The 18,807-nt window shown below is 54.2% G+C and overlaps 1 protein-coding gene across 3 annotated transcripts; it reads left to right on the top strand.

The window, feature by feature from the left end:
• Positions 1-1,087: 1,087 nt before the first annotated feature.
• DYRK1B (dual specificity tyrosine phosphorylation regulated kinase 1B) lies at positions 1,088-8,651 on the top strand (the record flags this gene model as incomplete). 3 transcript variants are annotated; one of them, XM_079722998.1, is made up of 11 exons in its annotated part: positions 1,088-1,163; positions 2,425-2,588; positions 3,634-3,753; positions 3,843-4,031; positions 4,417-4,564; positions 5,435-5,721; positions 6,441-6,587; positions 6,669-6,809; positions 7,121-7,436; positions 7,830-7,936; positions 8,032-8,651. In XM_079722998.1, 11 exons carry the CDS (start codon positions 1,088-1,090, stop codon positions 8,401-8,403), a joined length of 2,067 nt encoding a protein of 688 aa, XP_079579124.1. In that variant the 3' UTR covers positions 8,404-8,651. The 3 variants fall into 3 exon arrangements, with proteins under 3 accessions (XP_079579124.1, XP_079579123.1, XP_079579125.1); XM_079722997.1 differs by lacking the exon at positions 1,088-1,163 and having other exon boundaries at positions 2,511-2,588; positions 7,121-7,156; positions 7,241-7,436; XM_079722999.1 differs by lacking the exon at positions 1,088-1,163 and having other exon boundaries at positions 2,526-2,588; positions 7,241-7,436.
• Positions 8,652-18,807: the final 10,156 nt, after the last annotated feature.

Here is an 18,807-nt window from a genome sequence, read left to right as displayed (position 1 = left end):
CGGTCAACTTGCGTGGTGGTGGGGGCGGGCGTTCTCATCCGGTCATACAGCGCATGCTCCTACCGTAGCTGCCTCCTGCGCAGCCGTAACGTGTATTTCGGGGCTTGGGCGGGGTTGGTTGCTCCCTGCGTGTAGATCCCTGTAAGCTCTTCTGAGCGCAGGCGCGGAGTGTTTCCCTGGGTCACGTGAGGGGGAAACAGATTGGGGGGGCAGGAGGCGGAGTCCGGGGCGGGGGGGGCCGGTTTGTTGTGGTCGCCATTTTGCTGGTTGCATTACTGGGTAATCGGGGCCCTGGCTCGCCGCGTCTGCCGGATATCTTCAGCCAGTGGGCAGGACTGAGCTCGGGCTTCCCGGGCAGTTTGAGTTCCCTTGCCCGCGCCCTCAGGTAACGACGCGGCTACGGGCGGGGCAGCACGCGCTCTCGGGAGGGGGGTAGTACGGGACCCGCCCTGCCCGCGTCGCCGCGAGATTTAGCATGAGGCCGAGGGAGAAGAGGAGGGGGGCGGTGGGCAGGTGCAGGCCTTGCCTGGCTATTCTTAGTCGGATTCCTGGAAGGGGCCGAGCCCCGAGGTAGCAGTCTTGGGAGGGAGACTGGGAGGGGGTAGCCGGGCCTCGCTCCCGCTCTTTGTTTGGGCTCGGCTCCGCCGGCCGCATCCTCGTCGCCTAGCAACAGCTGTCCTGGACTGTAATTGGTTGAGCTCTTGGCAGCAGCGGCCAATGGCAAGGTTGTTGCCATCGTAGGTGTGGACTGCCAAGCTCTGTCCGGCCCCGCCCGCCGGGGCTCCGCTGGCCCCGGCGGGCCTCCAGGGTGGGGGGCGGGACGCTGGGGTCCCCTGGGGCGGGTGGCTGCGCGGGGCGGTGCTGGCGGGGCGAGGGTTAACCCGCCCCTCCCCCGTCCACCTGCTTTCCCCTTTCCCCGCGTGCCCCGGGCTGACCCTCGTCCCCTCCTCTCCCCGCCCTTGGCGGGGCGGCGGCTGCTGTTGTCACCCACCGAGCCGCCTGTCCCGCTTGTCCTCCCCGCCGCGGGGCTTGCCGGGCCGGCCGGGCCGGGACAGGCGGCCGTCTTCTCACCACAGACACCGCCGCCATGCTGGCCGCTCGCCCACCCCACTGGGGGCCCCACCGCGCCCCAGCCCCCCGTGGGCGCGCCAACCCCGACCTGGGTAGGGGGTGGGGGCTGGGAGAGAGGGTCCTGGTGTGGGAGGGCCCCGAGGAAGAGATTGTTTTGTGGGGGAGCTCCAAGAGAGAGGAGGGGTCGTGGAGTGGCAAGGCTTGGCATAGGGGAAGAGGATTGACATGGGAGAAGGTCCGTGGGGAGAGGATTTGGGTATGATAGATGCTCTGGAAGGGGAGAACTCTGTGATATTTGGGGAATTTACCTATGGGGGCCTTCTAGGAATGGGCACAGTTGTGGATTGACGCTGGTGTAGAGGAGTGACTGGAGAAAGGGCCCTGACAAGAAAAACGATTAGGGAGGGTGGGGGTAGGAGCCAGGGTAGGGGAGACAAGGACCATCCACTCTAAACCGTGGGAAGGAACGCCTCCCCCTTGCTTCCATCAGAAAGAGTGGGCCTTGATTGGGGGTGGATGGGGGCTTGGAGTAATGTGGGGAAGGGCCCTGATGTGGCATGGGGGAACTGGAATCTCGTTTGGGAAATTACGGAGGGGTGGTCCTCAGTGGGAGGAAATGATAGGGAAGAGGTCTTAACACCATATGGGGAGGGTCCCCTGGGAAGGGTGTACCCTGGTGGGTGAGAATGCCATAAGGTTAGGACCCTGTTATGAAGGGATCCTCAGAAAACCTTGGTGTGATCAGGAGATCCCTGAGGACCCTTCTGTGGTTTGGAGGGGGCCCAGAAGACTCTCATGTGGTTTGGGGGGATCTTAGAGTTCTCTGGACTAGGGGACCAACTGGGAAGGGTAGATCTTGAAGTGGAGGGACCTTGCTGTGGTACGATGAGGTCATGACGTTCAGGGAAGACTACAGGACGGTGGGGTCTCGTGTGAGGGGCCCTGGGGAGGGCCGTGAGGAGAGATGGGGAGAGAAGAGTGAACCCTACTCCCTATACTGTCTGTGGTTTCTCTCTTCTTCTCTTCCTCCCCCGCAATTATTCGTGTCTTTCTGTCCTTTCCTGTCATGGCCCACATCCCTGCCTGGCTCCCCAATCATTCCCTTTTCCATGTTCCTGTCTTTGTGCTGCCTACTTCATTTATTTGGTAATCATTTGTTGGGGACTCCGCTGTGCCCCGCCTCTACCACTTCTCTCTGTGCCCTCTCTTCATTGCCACCTGCTGCTGTGTTGTACCCTTTTCTTCCTCACTCTGTGCCCTGCCTTCTCTGTGTTGTCCGCCTCTTTCCCGCTTGGTACTGCCCAACACATCCCCTTGTTCCATGTTGTTCCCCCGCCTCCTGCCCGCTCTCAGGTCTCAGCGGCGGTGGCAGCCGAGGTGCAGGATGCGAGAAGGCGCCCCCCGGCCGGGCTCCCGCTCCAGGCCTCACTCCCCTGCGGCCCTCTGAGCCCACCATGGCCGTCCCACCGGGCCATGGTCCCTTCTCTGGCTTCCCGGGGCCCCAGGAGCACACGCAGGTACGCGTTCAGCTGGATCCTCACCTGCCTGGGGGTCGGGGGAGGCTGGGATAGAAGGATCTTGGGGCCGAAAAGATGGTGTGGTTGCCCAAGACAGTCTTCCAGGAGCATGAAGGGTGCCATGGGAGTGGAAGGTATAGAGGGGTTGCTGGTGGAGGCAGGGTTTGGAGAGCCTGGGTGCAAATCCTGGCACCACGGTTATATTACTTAGGTTCTCCATGTTTCAGTTTCCTGTTCTGTCAAATGGGCCTATAATGATACCTACCTCACAGGGTTGTTGTGAGGATTAAACAAGTTAATGAAATGCAATTGGAAATGCTGAGAACAGTGTCTGGCACATAGTAAGCACTCAATAAATGTTCATTAAGGGGAAAAAAAAAAAAAAGTCCAGAGTGAAAGATCTGGAGGGGTTGAAAGGGAAGAAGGTTGAGCTGCAGGGTCTTGGAGCCAGCAGGGCCTGGGGGCGCAGGGTAAAGACCTTCAAGGGTAGACTGTTAAGGCTCTAAACGGTAGAGCTGGAAGCAGGATGGAGCAGGAGGTCTAGGGTGCTGGACCCAGATCCTTAGGATGAGAAAACTGGTCAGAGATGCACAGAGTGGGGGGTGAGGGTTAGGAAGGCCCCAAGGGATGAGGATAAAGCAAGACAGGGAGCTCCTCAACATGGGATACCCAAAATGGATGGTCTCAGGTGAAGGATTGGGAGGGTCAGAGCCCAGGTTTTCTATCCGATCTCTCCCACTGAGGTTTAGAAAAGAGTAAAGGTATGTGATGAAAGATCAGGGGTAAATAGTTCACTTCATTCACGCAGCAAATTTCTCATGAACACCCACTATGTGCCAGGCCCTGCTCCAGGCACGGGAGATAAAGCAAGAGCAAGATAAAGTTTCTGCTCTTGGGGAGTTTCTATTCCAGTGGGGTTGTCAGACAGTGACCAACTAAATAATGTGTGTGGAAATGATGAGCCAGCTGCCCGTGCAGTTCTCCCCCTTGAGGTCAGAGGTGAAGGCCTGTCCTCAGTGCTCACCCGTCACCCCGCCTCCCCCAGGTATTGCCTGATGGGCGGCTACTGCCGCGGAGGCTGCCCCTGGCCTTCCGAGACGCGACCTCGGCCCCGCTGCGCAAGCTCTCTGTGGACCTCATCAAGACCTACAAGCACATCAATGAGGTGGGCAGGGGGTGGGGGACACCGGCTGGGTGCCGAGGGGTCCTGGCGTCGGTCACTCACCAGTCCTCATCTCCCGGCCGGCCGGGCAGGTATACTATGCGAAGAAGAAGCGGCGGGCCCAGCAGGTGCCACCTCAGGACTCGAGCACCAAGAAGGAGAAAAAGGTCCTGAACCACGGTTATGACGATGACAACCATGACTACATCGTGCGCAGTGGCGAGCGCTGGCTGGAGCGCTATGAGATTGACTCGCTCATTGGCAAAGGCTCCTTCGGCCAGGTGCGGGATGCCCCCCACCCGGCCCTGATCCAGGGGTTAGGAGGTACGGGCACCCACTGATACTGACCCACACAGCCAGTGGTTCAGTGGCTTCAAGTTCCATGCTGGGCCACTCACTCCAGTGCAATCACTTGGTTACCTGTGCTTCCGTTTCCTTTTCTGTAAAACAGTGCAAGTAACAGGACTCTCCACATAAGAAGGTTGTGTTATCTCATGTCCAGTGTTTACACTTGTGTCTGACTGTTGGTGAGCACTCAAACTGAGTTATTAGTGTTACTGATGGTGACGTTGGTGGGTCTCCTTACTGGAGGGAGAAGAGTGGTGGTACCTCGCTCTGTCCTCCACGCCCCCATTCCCTCACTTTGTGACATGCCTGTGGTCACAGGTGGTGAAAGCCTATGATCATCAGACCCAGGAGCTGGTGGCCATCAAGATCATCAAGAACAAAAAGGCCTTCCTGAACCAGGCCCAGATTGAGCTGCGGCTGCTGGAGCTGATGAACCAGCATGACACAGAGATGAAGTACTATATAGGTGAGGCCCGGGGCAGAGCTGCCTGGGGATGGGTCACCCTCGGTACAGGAAGGGGCTGGTGTCTTCAGGGCAGGGTTTGGTCTGTAATTCCCTGACATCAGTGATTTCTCCTGTCGCTTTCAGGATGTCTACCCTATTCACATGAGAATGCCGGTCAGAGTTTATCCGGTGCTCACTAAGGGTCAGGCTCTGTTGTGAGGACTTTACATAAATTCACTTGTTTAACCCGCACCGAAGCCCCATTATCATTGCCCACAGCTTGGAGATGGAAAAACAGAGGCACTTAGGTGCTGTCACTTGCAGAAGGTCACAGTGTTTGTACTCAGTAGAGCTATAATTTGACCAGGCAGTGGACTCCAGAGCCTTTACTCTTAACATCTATGCCAGTCTTTTTCCTCTTTCCTGTACTGATTCCTCTTAGAAAAAGCAAGTGGATTTAAGGAGTGCGTTTCTTTTCAAAGGAAAATATACAACCTTACAGTAAATGGAAAGCAAGCATCCCTTGTCAAAAAATAAACAGAACTGAGACTAAAACAAGATTATAAAATTAAATGAGGAAGTGTAGGATGCTGTTAAAAACCCATCAGCACCAAATGGAAACTTTCTCTTTGGTTTAATCAGGAAGTTTGACAGAGACTTGAAAAGAAGATTAACTTCCTGTGTGAATCAAGTTATAGACATATAAAAACATCCTGATTAGCAGCTGGTACCTGTGGGCACACCACAGTTTGGCCTGTGCTCCAGAAGCAGAGACAGAAGCAGAGATCTGGTTCCAGCCTCTCTCCTTATGAGCGTGGGCCCCAGGCCGCCGCTGGCCTTCTCTGAGCCTGTTTCTTCTCCCTCGGCCCATTTCCGTCCTCTTCCCGGCAGTGCACCTGAAGCGGCACTTCATGTTCCGGAACCACCTGTGCCTGGTGTTCGAGCTGCTTTCCTACAACCTATACGACCTCCTGCGCAACACGCACTTCCGTGGCGTCTCGCTGAACCTGACGCGGAAGCTAGCGCAGCAGCTCTGCACGGCGCTGCTCTTCCTGGCCACGCCCGAGCTCAGCATCATTCACTGCGACCTCAAGCCCGAGAACATCCTGCTCTGCAACCCCAAGCGCAGCGCCATCAAAATCGTGGACTTCGGCAGCTCCTGCCAGCTTGGCCAGCGGGTGCGGCCCCGGGGCGGGGCCAGTGGTGTGGGTGTGGCCAGACTGTGGGCGGGGCCAACTGGTGGCCTGGGGCCAAGGGGCGAGGCTAGGAGGGGATTGGATTGTAATGTGCTGCTTCAAGTGGCTGATGCCTGAGGGATAGTGCTTGGGATGGGGGTGTCTGCGGGTACAGAGGGTGGGGCCAGGGGGTGAAGGAGAGGGCCACACAGTATACTGCGGGAAGGAAAGAGGAGTGGAGCCTGGGAGAACAAGCCAGTTTTGAGGCTGCCAGATTGTAGGGGGGCGGGGGGAGTTGAGTGGCTTTGAGCCTGGCGTGGCAGTTCGCAAAGTTTTGTTTACCCTGTGCTCTTAAAGCTGGGGATGGAAGGGGGCGGGGCTCCAGCTTTGCAGCTTCCTGTGAGCTGGCATTTAAGATGATGCTGGTAGTGGTTTGAAGTGTCCATTTGGGAGGGTGGGAAGGGCCTAGGTTTACAGACTCCTAGCCTCTGGTGACCAAGAGAGGCTCAGGATCAGGCCAGCAGAAATGGAGATCAGGATCAGATTAGGCCAGCAGAGTGACTCCTGGAAAGCTGGTGTTGATAACATCAGGGTTGGAGACCCCCGTCCCCAGTTTTGGGGGCAGGAGACCTGTCCTTAGTCAGTCCTCCTAGCTGCGGGGGTGTCACTGGTGCAAGTCGGGGAGGCGGGACCTCTGACTATTGCCCTCTCTCCTCCCCCAGATCTACCAGTACATCCAGAGCCGTTTCTACCGTTCGCCCGAGGTGCTCCTGGGCACACCCTACGACTTGGCCATCGACATGTGGTCCCTGGGCTGCATCCTGGTGGAGATGCACACTGGAGAGCCCCTCTTCAGTGGCTCCAACGAGGTGTGCTCCTGAGGAGGGGGTGTGCTGGAGGGGGCGGAGGGCTGGCCGGCCTGATGATCCTGACCGCCTGCCTGCTCTCAGGTGGACCAGATGAACCGGATTGTGGAGGTGCTGGGCATCCCACCAGCCCCCATGCTGGACCAGGCACCCAAGGCTCGAAAGTACTTTGAGCGGCTGCCTGGGGGTGGCTGGACCCTGCGAAGGACAAAGGAACTCAGGAAGGTGCGGCCCCTGCCCCACGCCGCTCCTCCTCCCCCGGTGGCCCCTCACTCTCACACTTGGGGCTCCCTCCTCCCTCTCTCCCTGCTTCCCCTCCCTTGTGTCTTTCCCTTCCTTCCTCTTCCCTCCATCCCGTCTGTCCTTTCCTTCCTCCCCCACCCACCCCATCTCTCCTACTACCTACCCCACAACTCTTCGCAGCTCCTCTCTTTCCACTTTCTCTCCTGTGCCTCTGTTTCCCCGTGTGTGTCTCCCTGCCCCTCCTGCCCACTGACGGCCACTCTCTTGCCCCCCCTCCCACCTCCCCCTGCCAGGATTACCAGGGCCCCGGGACACGGCGGCTGCAGGAGGTGCTGGGCGTGCAGACGGGCGGGCCCGGGGGCCGGCGGGCGGGGGAGCCGGGCCACAGCCCCGCCGACTACCTCCGCTTCCAGGACCTGGTGCTGCGCATGCTGGAGTATGAGCCCGCCGCCCGCATCAGCCCACTGGGGGCTCTGCAGCATGGCTTCTTCCGCCGCACGGCTGATGAGGCCACCAACACGGGCCCGGCAGGCAGCAGTGCCTCCACCTCGCCCGCGCCCCTCGATACCTGCCCCTCTTCCAGCACCGCCAGCTCCATCTCCAGCTCTGGTGGGTGCTCAGTGCCAGATGGGGTAGAACAGGGGTCGGGGCAGCTCTGGTTTGGCCTGATCTGGCGGGGGCCTTGTCACTGGGCCTTCACCTAGAGCTGTGAAGCCGCATGATCCTCAGCTCCAGAGTTGGGGGGGTAGGCGAGCTCAGACTGGCCCTGATTTGGTCTCTGAAACTGAGCTTGGGTTCCGATGTCTAAAACTGGTTATGACTCTTTGACACCCCAAACTGAACTCCGACCCCTGATCCCAAAATTGGGTCTGATCCTTCGACTGGGTGCTGGCCTCAAAGCCCAGACCTGGGCCTGGACCATGAACCAGACTCAGCCACCTGAAAACTCAGGCCTACCTTTCCTCACTTAAGGCCTCTCCTCTCTTCCCCTGGCACTTCCAGGAGGCTCCAGTGGCTCCTCCAGTGACAACCGGACCTACCGCTATAGCAACCGATATTGTGGGGGCCCTGGGCCCCCCATCACTGACTGTGAGATGAACAGCCCCCAGGTAATGGGACCTTGGGGACTTTGGAAGTGGGTGGTGGAGTGTCTGGGGCTTCAGGACCTAGGTCTCCATCACCAACTGTTCCTTTGCTCCTTTAGGTCCCGCCCTCCCAGCCACTGCGCCCCTGGGCAGGGGGTGATGTGCCGCACAAGACACATCAGGCCCCTGCCTCTGCCTCATCACTGCCAGGGGCCGGGGCCCAGTTACCCCCTCAACCCCGATGCCTTGGCCGTCCCCCGTCACCAACCTCACCACCACCCCCGGAGCTGATGGACGTGAGCCTGGTGGGCGGCCCTCCGGACTGCTCCCAGCCTCACCCAGCGCCTGCCCCCCAGCACCCGGCTGCCTCAGCCCTCCGGACTCGGATGACAGGAGGTCGTCCACCCCTCCCGCCCCCTGATGACCCTGCCACTCTGGGGCCGCACTTGGGCCTCTGTGGTATACCCCAGAGCACGGCAGCCAGCTCATGACCCTGCCCCCTCCCTGGGGCCCCTCCTGAAGCCATACCCCCCCCCCACCCAATCTGGGGGCCCTGGGCTCCCATCCTCATCTCTCCCCTTGACTGGAATTGCTGCTACCCAGCCGGGGTGGGTGAGGCCTGCACTGATTGGGGCCTGGGGCAGGGGTTCAAGGAGAGGGGTTTAGGCTCACCTCCCCACTAAGGACTGGACCCTTGGTCCCTTCTCTCCCCTTGTTTTCTATTTATTGTACCAAAGACAGTGGTGGTCCAGTGCGGGGAGGGGGAGATTCCCTCTCACCCCAGGGCCCAAGGAGGGGGTGGGGGCAGGTAGGGGGAGATGGCCTTGCTCCTCCTTGCTGTACCCCCCAGTAAAGAGCTTTCTCACATTCCCGCCTGAGCGTTTGCAGGCCCTCAGAGGCGTGGTGGGGAACGGTGTTTGGGGAAGGGGTGCTGGAAGAGCTTTGTCGTGTGGAATGAGTCCCTGGTCCCTGGGGAGGTTATGGCTGTTGGTGCAGGCATGGGACTGCAGGAGGTCTGGGGCTGTGGAAATCCAGACAGAAATCCTGGATAGGATGCTAGCCCACACTTGCTTTTTCTAGGGTAAACTGAGACTTTGAAAGGTAAAGGCCCAGCTCTGGCCTGTCTCTGGGAAACATCAGGTTCTGCCCTAATAAGCCAGGGCTTCCACAGAGTCTGCACAGGCATGGCTCATTTTGCCAGGCATCCGGTAGGTGCTGAGTGCATGTAGCAGGCCTTATTGGTGCCACCTGGGGAATGGCAGGCAGGCAGTGGGTACAGAATTTACCCCCCACACGTCTTGTCTCACTCTTCGGAACCATTGTGGAGCAAAGCATTTTAAGATTCTCAGGCAAAAAGAAATTCCCGGGGTTCCAGGTAAGTGGGCCTGTTTCCATAGTAATTTGGAAACTTCTGTCTCTAACCGGCCAATCAAGAGCCGCCAGGTTCAAAGGGTATCGTCCCCCGAGGATTCCTGGGAAATGGAGTTCTATTTGGCAATTTCTTCTCCCCCGTTTTCGTTGCTGAACTACAAAGACCAGAATTCTTTTCGCTCACGTGTTTAGGGGCGGGTTCTCAGGTAGCCAATGGGCAGTCAGAAGCAGCCGGGGCCCGGATGCTTAAGGCGGGCTGTAGAAGAGGAGAAGGCCGTGATTGGGTGACTTTGGCCAGACTCTGAGGGAGTATTCAGTTCTCTAAGTCTTGCGGAAGGTGGGTGACTGCGCTGTGCCGGGAGAGCGTGCAGGTTAGGCGTTCATAGTTACCGAGCAGGAGGTAAGCGCGGAGTCCCGAAGCGGCCCCACCACGTGAGGCGTCACTAGCCTCTGGGCCCGGCTCGCGGGAAGCCCCGGTCAATAGGAGAGACGGGCAAAGGCCCCGTTACGGGCCTGCATGTGTTCGCTAACGGAGGCAGCGTGAAACGCGGAGAACCCAGGCCTGGCACCGGTAGGGAAACGTTACCGGGGGAGAAGGTGCTGTCTGAGCTGAGACCTGAAGACGGAGGGACGTTTGGGGGTGGCGGTGGTGCGGTGGAATGGCTTGCGCAAAGGCAACGATGAGAAATAGCCTGGTGTGTGAATGAGCTGCAGGTGATTGGTGTTGGTGGAAATCTTACTGAAAGTGCTTTGTGAATTAGATCGTGGAAGATTTTGTTGGCTCTTTAAGGAGTTTGGACTTTGTCCTGAGGGCAGTGAGGAGCCACGGAGGGATTTCCAGAAGGGAAGGGGCCCAATTTGCTGCCAGCTGGGAATAGATAGACGGGAAAAAGACTAGGGTCTGGGAGCCCAGGATGGCAGCTGTGGTATCCTAGGCAGGAGATGTCGGGGATGGAGAAGGGCAGGGGCCTTGGATGGGAGGGGAGAATGAGTGTCGGTGGGGGAGACTTCCAGAAGGCTGAGTTGACAGGCTGTGTGGGAGAGGGAGGCGAAGACGGGCGCGAAAGTGATCTCTTCAGCACTGTGGGACAGTGCCTGACATAGCAAAAATGATTATAAAACTTTTTTTTGAATGAACGGTCATAGGAAGCAGGTACTACTATGATCTCCCTTTTGCAAATAAGATTACTAATGGTAGAGAAAATTAAGTAACTTGCCCAGGATCACATGGCTAGGAAGTGGAGGGCTCAGGATTTGTGTGTGAACTATTGACTTAGCACGGTGCAGGATGAACCTCAAGACATCAGCAGGAGTCAAATCATGTGGGTCCTGTGAGGAATTTGTGATGAGCATGGAAATATATATTCCCAATTTCTATTTCTAGCCCAGAACCCCTCTCCTGGCCTGTTGACTGACTGCCAACATGATAATCTCCTCCTGGATATCTAGAGATATTGAGAGTAATCTTTGCGAAACTGAACTCCTGGTTTTTTCCCCAAAACGTGTACCTCCCACATTCTCACTAAATGCCACCTCCATTCTTGTAGTCCTTCAGGCCAAAAGCTTGGGAGCTGTCCTTGGTTCCCCTCTTTGTCTTTTATCCATGTCTGGTCCATCAGCAAATACCTTCAAAGTATATTCAGAATCGGACCATTTCTTCCCACCTCCACTCCTGTCACCCTAGCCCTGTCCACCCTTATCTCCTGCCTAGACCTCAGTGGTCGATTTGCTCCCCACTTTCTGTTTCTCACATGCAGCCAAAGGGACACTGTGAACACCTGGGTCTGGTCACATCCCTCCCCTGCTCGGCACCCTGTGGCTCCATCTCACAGAAAGTAAATGCCACGTTCCTCTCCATGGCCCGCAAGGCCCTGCATTATCTGTCCTTGTTGCCTGTCTGACATTGTCTACTCCCTTCTCCTTGTTCCCTCTGTTCCAGCCACACTGGCCTCAGGGCCTCTGCACTTGCTGTTCTCTTTATGTTGAACACTCTTCTCCCAAATAGGGCTCACCACCATCTCCTTTAGGTCTTTACTCAGATGTTACTTTCTCCTTGAGATCTTTCCTGACCACCCTTCTAGAATGGTGCCACAAATATTTGTATCTGGGCTTCCCTGGTGGCGCAGTGGTTAAGAATCCACCTGCCAATGCAGGGGACACGGGTTCGAGCCCTGGTCCGCGAAGATCCCACATGCCGCGGAGCAGCTAAGCCCGTGCACCACAACTACTGAGGCCCGCGCGCCTAGAGCCTGTGCCCTGAAACAAGAGAAGCCAATGCAGTGAGAAGCCCGCGCACCACAACAAAGAGCAGCCCCCGCTCTCTGCAACTAGAGAAAGCCTGCACACAGCAACAAAGATCCAATGCAGCCAAAAATAAATAAATTTATTTTAAAAAATTCATATCTGTCTTCCCTTTAACTTTTTCCTTAGCATTAATCATATTACTGCTTAACACGTTGCATAATTTATTTATCTTGTTTATTGTCTGTCTCCCCCCGTAGTAGATCATGAGCTTCATGAGGGCAGGAGCTTTTGTCTACTCCATGCTTTATGTCTAACACCTAGAAGAGCTCTTGACATGTAGTACAGGCTCAATAACTATTTACTGAATGAATGGATGGATGATTTCAGTAGTACAATTCCTGATCCTAGCATTCTAGGGACTCTGTTGATCCCCTGTGCACAGAACCTTAAGGGGCTGCCTTAAAGTTTTCTGAGGTCTCAGACATTCAACAAACATTTCATCTTGCCTCTGCTTTGTGCTCAGGATTGAGAATACAGCAGAGAACAAAACAGTTTCCCTGTCCCCAGAGAGCTCACAGTCTCCGGGGTGGAGGTTCAGATTGTCAACTTATCACGCAAATATGAAATTACAAAGAAAGTTAGAGTGTCATAAGAGCACTTGACAGGAAGTCTAATCTGGACCCTAGGAAGTGCGGTTTGAGGTGATGGGGTAGGCATTAACTCTGTTAAGAGGTAAGTGTGTGTGTGGTGCTGGGAACCTAGAGGCTGAGGGGGAGCAAGAGGCCAGACCATGTGGATCCTGTAAGGAGGTTGTGTTCTTACCCCCCACGTGCAGTGGGAAGTTGTAGGTTTTTTTTTTTTTTTTTTTTTTTTTGGCCTCTCCACGCAGCTTCCCAGAATTCCCAGGGAAGTTGTAGAAGAATTTTAAACAGTGGAAGCAGGCATGGTCAGTTACGTGTGTTAAAAACTCCCTCAGGCTGTTGTGTGGGGAATTGGCTATTGTGTGGGGATTGAGGATGGAAGTAGACAGAGCAGTGAGGAGGCTGTTACCCTGAGATTAAAATGGCTGCTACTAAAGAAGGCCACGTGTTCTTCCCTGTTTCTCCCATGAAGAGGTGGAGTCTCCTCCTCCCTTTTAATCTGGGCTGGTCTGTGAGTTGTTTTGACCCACAGAATGCAGTAGAAGTGATGCTCTGCTGGTTGGGAGGCCTGGGCCTTAAGAGGCCTGGCAGCTGTGCGTTTTTACTCTCTTGGAGCCCTGGGCTACCGTAGAAAGAAGTCCAGCTCCCCCACTGGAGAGAGATGTGGAAAGAGAGGGGCCCAGTCATCCCCCAGCTCTTCCACTGTTTTAGCCGATGTGCTAAATCACACATGAGTGATGCCATCTTAGTCTAGCCCAGCTCCCAGCTGACACCATGCGGCGTTGAGACGAGCCATCCTGAGTCAGAGCTTTGTCCAAACTACAGAATCGGAAGCAAATAAATGGTTGCTATTTTAAGCCACTGTTTTGAGGATGACTTGTTACCCAGCAATAGCTAACTGAAACGAATGTTTTTTGAGATCTTACCATTTTGTGTATTAGCTCATTTAATCCTCATAGTCATTCTATGTGGTAATATTATTATTGCTTTTATATGTATGAGGGAACCAGGGCACAGAGAAGTTAGTGGAGTACTAGCAAGATACCTGACACATGGTAAGTGCTGAGCATGTGATAGCTATTATCAGCAGCATGTTCATCAGCATTAAAATTTCCATAGTTGTTAAAGAAGTGATAGTAAAAGGAATTAGAGTGTTACTAACCTAGTTACTAGTGGTATGATTTTAAATAAGTGACTTCACCTTTCTGAGGTTCAATTTCTTCACTGTAAAATGGAAATTTTAATACTTCTCATCTCAGGATTATTGTGAGGAGCACAGGGTCTGACGGGGGCAAACATCTAATATACAGCAGGGGTGATAATTACTACAAAGCATGCATCCAGGTGTGTTGTGGCCACAAGGATGAAGCTATTTGCTTGGGAGGCCTAGTGGAGAGACAGAAAGGCATCAGGTCCTTGGTGATGTTGTCAAGTGCTGGATCAGGCTTCACCTGAAATAAGTTACTTCAGGACCTTCTTATTAGGGAATCCAATAAATCTTTTTTTTTTTAAATCATTTTAAGCCCAGTTGAATTGGGCTTTCTGTTACTTGGAACCAACATCCTGATTCCTGGGTTCTGTTATTTGTTGATCCATCAGATATGGATACTGTTTAAAGCACTGTTTTAGGTGCTGGTATTATAATGGTGAACAAGACCCTCAAAAGCCCTGTCCTCGTGGAACTTACGTTCTAGTGGGGAAGGTAGATGAGTTTTTTTAAATAAATTTATTTATTTTTGTATGCGTTGGGTCTTCGTTGCTGTGCGCGGGCTTTCTCTAGTTGCGGCGAGCGGGGTCTACTCTTCATTGCAGTGCGCAGGCTTCTCATTGCAGTGGCTTCTCTTGTTGTGGAGCACAGGCTCTAGGTGCTCAGGCTTCAGTAGTTGTGGCTCGCGGGCTCAGTAGTTGTGGCTCACAGGCTTTAGAGCGCAGGCTCAGTAGTTGTGGCGCACGGGCTTAGTTGCTCCGCGGCATGTGGGATCTTCCTGGACCAGGTCTCGAACCCGTGTCCCCTGCATTGGCAGGCAGATTCTCAACCACTGCGCCACCAGGGAAGCCCCGAAGGTAGATGATTTTTAAAGATTAACATTAGTGATATGAGCTATGAAGGCTGAGGGTAGGGATAGAGAGTGACAAGAGCTGCTGTTTTAGGTGGAGGGGTTCAGTGAGATATCCTTGAGGAAATGTTATTGGAGGAGGGACCTGACAAAAAAGGAGGAAGCCAGCTGTGCGCCTGTTTTGGGAAGAAGGACATTTCAAGGGGAAAAAACAGCAAGTTCAAAGGCCCTCAGGTGTGCTCGGTGTGTGGGAGGAGCAGAAAGGAGTGAACTGGACCAGACTGAGCCCGTTGAGCAGGAAGGAGATGAGGGCAAGGGGTTATGCAGGGCTGGATGGGCCTTGGGAAGGGCTTGAATTTGACGGGCAGTGAGATGGGAAGCAGTTGGAGCATCCTGAGCTGAAGTGATGTGATCTCACGTCCTAATGGGACTCCTCTGGCTGCCATGTGGGCACCAAGGTGGACGCAGGGCTCCAGCGAGGAGGCTGCTGCACTAGTGCAGCTGAGAGACGATGGTGGCTTGGCCGGCGTGGTGGCAGTGGAAGTGGGCAGATGTGGCTGGTTTGGGGGTGTAATTTGAAGGAAGGAGTGGGCAGGATTTAGGTGTGGGGGGAGAAAGGGGAGTCAACGACTGTAAGATTTTTAGCCTGAGCTGTGGGGCGGGGGCTGAGTGAGCCTGTGGACATGGTAAGCATCCCAGCGGGATGAGCATCAGCACGATACAGGAGTCTGGCATCCAGGGCCGAGTTCTGGGCTGGAGATATAAACTTGGGAGCTATTGGCATTTTCATGGTAGTGAGGCCCAGGATGAGATCACTAAGGAAGGGAGTGTGGATGGAACTGCGGTCTGGGGGTGGGAACGGCGAGCTCTGTGAGGTTGTTACTGCGGTCGTCTAGGCGAGAGATGACGGTGGCCCGGACCAGGGCATAGGCAGGCGTGAGCGGTCGTCTGGATGCATTTTGAAGGCAGAACCCACAATGGATTGGTTGCGGGTGATGACAAAGAAATGGACCAGGGCCTCCTGAGAACAGAATAGAGTCAGAACGTGGGGCAGTGACTCTGCTTCCCTCCTTCCCCAAGCCCTGTGGTCTCTGCTGCTTCCTCTGTCTGCAGGCAGCTGGGCCGGCCCGGGGTGGGCTCTTGCCCTGACTCTAGGCGACCTTCCCGTGCAGTGCCCCACAGCCCTTCTGTCCCCATTCCAAATTCCCCCAGACAGAACTCGGGTTGCTGGGGTCCAGCATCCAAGCTTGCTCAACCCGCTGTAGCTGGAGGATTCCTACAGTGATGTCTGTCTGCTGGGAAGGGCTGTGGACTACCGTCACCTCAGATATTCACACAGTGTCCCTGATAGTTGGTGTATTATGGGCAGGCGTTGGGCGTGATTTGACCCTGTTTTGGTAGGTGGGTGGGACAGACCATTTACGTAGCCTTAGACTCGTCCTGGGTTGGGTGATGGGGCGGGGGAAACCAGGAAGGTGGGGCCCGGCAGGCTCTGGCTCAGAAGGGTTAGGGTCGGGTTGGGAAGGTGGTGGGGATCCAGCCCAGCTTCTGCCACCTGTGGGTGCTCCCACAGTAAGGGACACACAGCGATGACCTGAGACAGCCTCCATGCTGCCCTCACAGAGCACACATGGTGGGGGGACAACCCCTTACCAGATGGGGTCAGGGCGGGAAGGGGGAGCCCAGAGGAAGCACCTGACCTAGTTGAAGGTATCAGGGAGGACTTCCTGGAGTAGAGACCCCACGAGATGAGACCTGAAGAGTCAGATGAAGGGAGTTAGGGACTCTGCCGATGACTGCTTGTAGCCCAGTTAGTAGATATTTTAAAAAAATTTTTTAATAACTTTAGATTTACAGAAAAGTTGCAACGATAGTACAGAGACTTCCCATATACCTTACACTCAGCGTCCCCTAATGTGAGCATCTTACTTAATTGCAGTACATTTGTCAAAACTAAGAAATGAACATTGATTAGTATTCTACTACTGAAACTCCCGACTTTGTTCATATTCCGCCCGTTTTTCCACTAATGTTCTTTTTCTGTTCCAGGATGCAATCCAGGGTACCCTGTTGCGTTTATTCATCCTGTCTCCTTGGTCTCCTCCAATCTGTGACAGCTTCTCAGTCTTTGTTTTCCATGACCTTGACAGTTTTGAGGAGTACCGGTCAGGTATTTTGTAGAATGTCCCTCAGTCTGGGATTGTCTAATGTTTTTCTCATGGTTAGACTGGGATTGTACGTTTGGGGAAGAACATCACTCAGGTGATGGTAACCCGGATCACTTCGTTACAGCCATGTCCGCCAGGTTTCTCAACTGTAATCTGACAGGTTTTCCCTTCCCTTACGCTGTTTAGAAGCAGGTCACAAAATCCAGCCCGTAAGCTCCGGTTCCTGGAGGGAAAATATCAAAGAATTTGTGTTCATATTGTCAAAACCACTACAGTAACTGATAAACATGGGAAGATCCTTTGAGGCCGTGCAAATGTCCTATTTCTCCTCAAAGTTCCACCCACTAATTTTGGCATCTGTGGACCTTGCCTGCAGAAATCATTACTGTGGTGTTCTAATGATACTCTTCTATTTTCCTCATTTCTCCTACATTAATTACTGGGAATTCTTCTGTAGGAAGGCTTGTCCCTTCTACCCCATTTATTTTATTTGTACAATCATTACCTCATATCAGTGTGGACTCATGGGCATTTATTTTCTTCTTTGGGTATAACCCAATACCATCATAATTAACTTTTTCACTCAAATTGTTCCAGTTTTGGCCCTAGGGGCTCTTTCAGGTTGGCTCTGTATTCTTTATTCTTTTTCTTTTTCTTGAGCACTTCCTTACTTTTTGGCACCGTGAGATGCTCCAGGCTTACATTGCATTTTCCTTGCCCCAGCCCTAGAATCAGCCCCTTTCCAGGGAGCACTGGTTCCTTTGATAGAGAATGGTATTAGAAACCAAGGTCTGGACACTGAGTGTGGTCATTGCTGCTGAGGTGTCCTATTTCTAGTCCCTCTCAGCTGACAGAGCTGGGGAAAATGTATGTGTACAAACCCATGTATACATACACGTCTATATTTGTGTGTGTGTGTATATATAGATATAGCTATCTGTGTATAAAAATATACCTCAGTCCATACTGCTATCTCTGACTAATCCATCTCCAGAGGGTTCGGGTTCGTTCTCAGGTGAGAACGTCCCTCGTTTTCTTTGTAACTTCTTTCTCTGGCAATGAGAAACCTGGCTCAGTGGGCACTTTTTGGTGTTCATCTTATGGGCCATCTTGGCAAGAACTGGCAGTGTTGGCCATTCCCACCTTCTGTAAGGATACTCTCTCCTGGGTTTCTGTGACAATCCTGTCCCCTGGTTTTTCTCCTGTGTCTTGCTTCTTTGCAAGAAGTTCCTGTTTTCGCCGACCTCTTAAATCTGGCGGGCTCTTCTCTCCTTCCCCCCCGGGCCATCTTACCCTCTTCTGTGGTGTTTCCTATCTCTGTGCTGATGATGTCCACTCTCTGCCCTTAGCCCCACCTCCTCCCTGGGCCCCAGACCTCAGGGTCCTGAGGCCTCAAGAAGCCCTCTCCCCATCCTGCCCTCAGGCCCGGGTGACCCCTGAGCCCCTAATACTCACCGTGTCCCACGTTGCAAACCTGCTCCTCCTCTTGGTCCCTATCTTGGGGGTGGTTCCTCCACACCCCAGGCTCCCAGAGAGAGCCCGGGGCTTCACCCTTGATGCCTCCCTCCCCATCCCCACCCTGCGGCCCAACCCGTCATCCTCCAGAGCTTGACCACGAGGACTCCTGGACATTTCTCCCACCTGCCCCTTCTCGCCTTTCATGGCCCTGCCTTGGTCTAACCCTGTCCTCTCCCACCTTGTCTCTGCCTGGCCTCCCATCTCACTGTTTAACCCCCCTCCCACTTGACAGCTGAGGGATTTTTGTGAAACAGAACTGATCATGCCCTCCTGCTTGAAGCCTTTCCATGTTTCTCCAGAGTCCTTAGGACCAAGTCCTAACTCCTTAGACTAATGCTGAAGACTTGGTGTGATCTGGTCCCTGACTGTCGCTCAGCCTGTCTCCCTGACCACCTGAGCTGCAGACACACTGAACTTCCTCTCTTCCCTTGAGCATGGCCAGCGTTCTCACCTGGGCCTTGGCATGGACCCTCTCTTGGCCCCAGCAACCTCCAGGCCAGCCAGCACTGCCCAATCCACACACCTCCCACTTTCTTCCCACTCATATTACTTTGAAACACTCCCAGACATCATCCGGAAAGATGATGAACAAGATGTAACCAGTGGTCATTTCTGAGTGTTGGAAGTTGCAAAATTTTTTGCAACAAACAAACACGTTTTCACTGACTACTAACATAACACACCAAGAGCTGCTGTGGGAGAGAGTTACCTAAACAAGAAGAAAGTCACCTGCTGTTTGAGTCTAAGAGGAAGAGACCTCTCAAGAATCATTTGTATTACCTATAAAATCCTGCCAGGCAGGAAGAGAACAGAGGTGTGTTTCTCAGCACACTGTAACAGTCACCCCAGACTGGACTTCGGAGGAGTGCTTGTAAGATTCCTTTCGAAATCACATC

The sequence above is a fragment of the Hyperoodon ampullatus genome, assembly GCF_949752795.1.
Source record: "Hyperoodon ampullatus genome assembly, chromosome: 18".
Classification (NCBI taxonomy): Eukaryota; Metazoa; Chordata; class Mammalia; order Artiodactyla; family Ziphiidae; genus Hyperoodon; species Hyperoodon ampullatus.
Note: the sequence above shows the minus strand (reverse complement) of the source record. Positions and strands in the feature narration are given on the sequence as shown.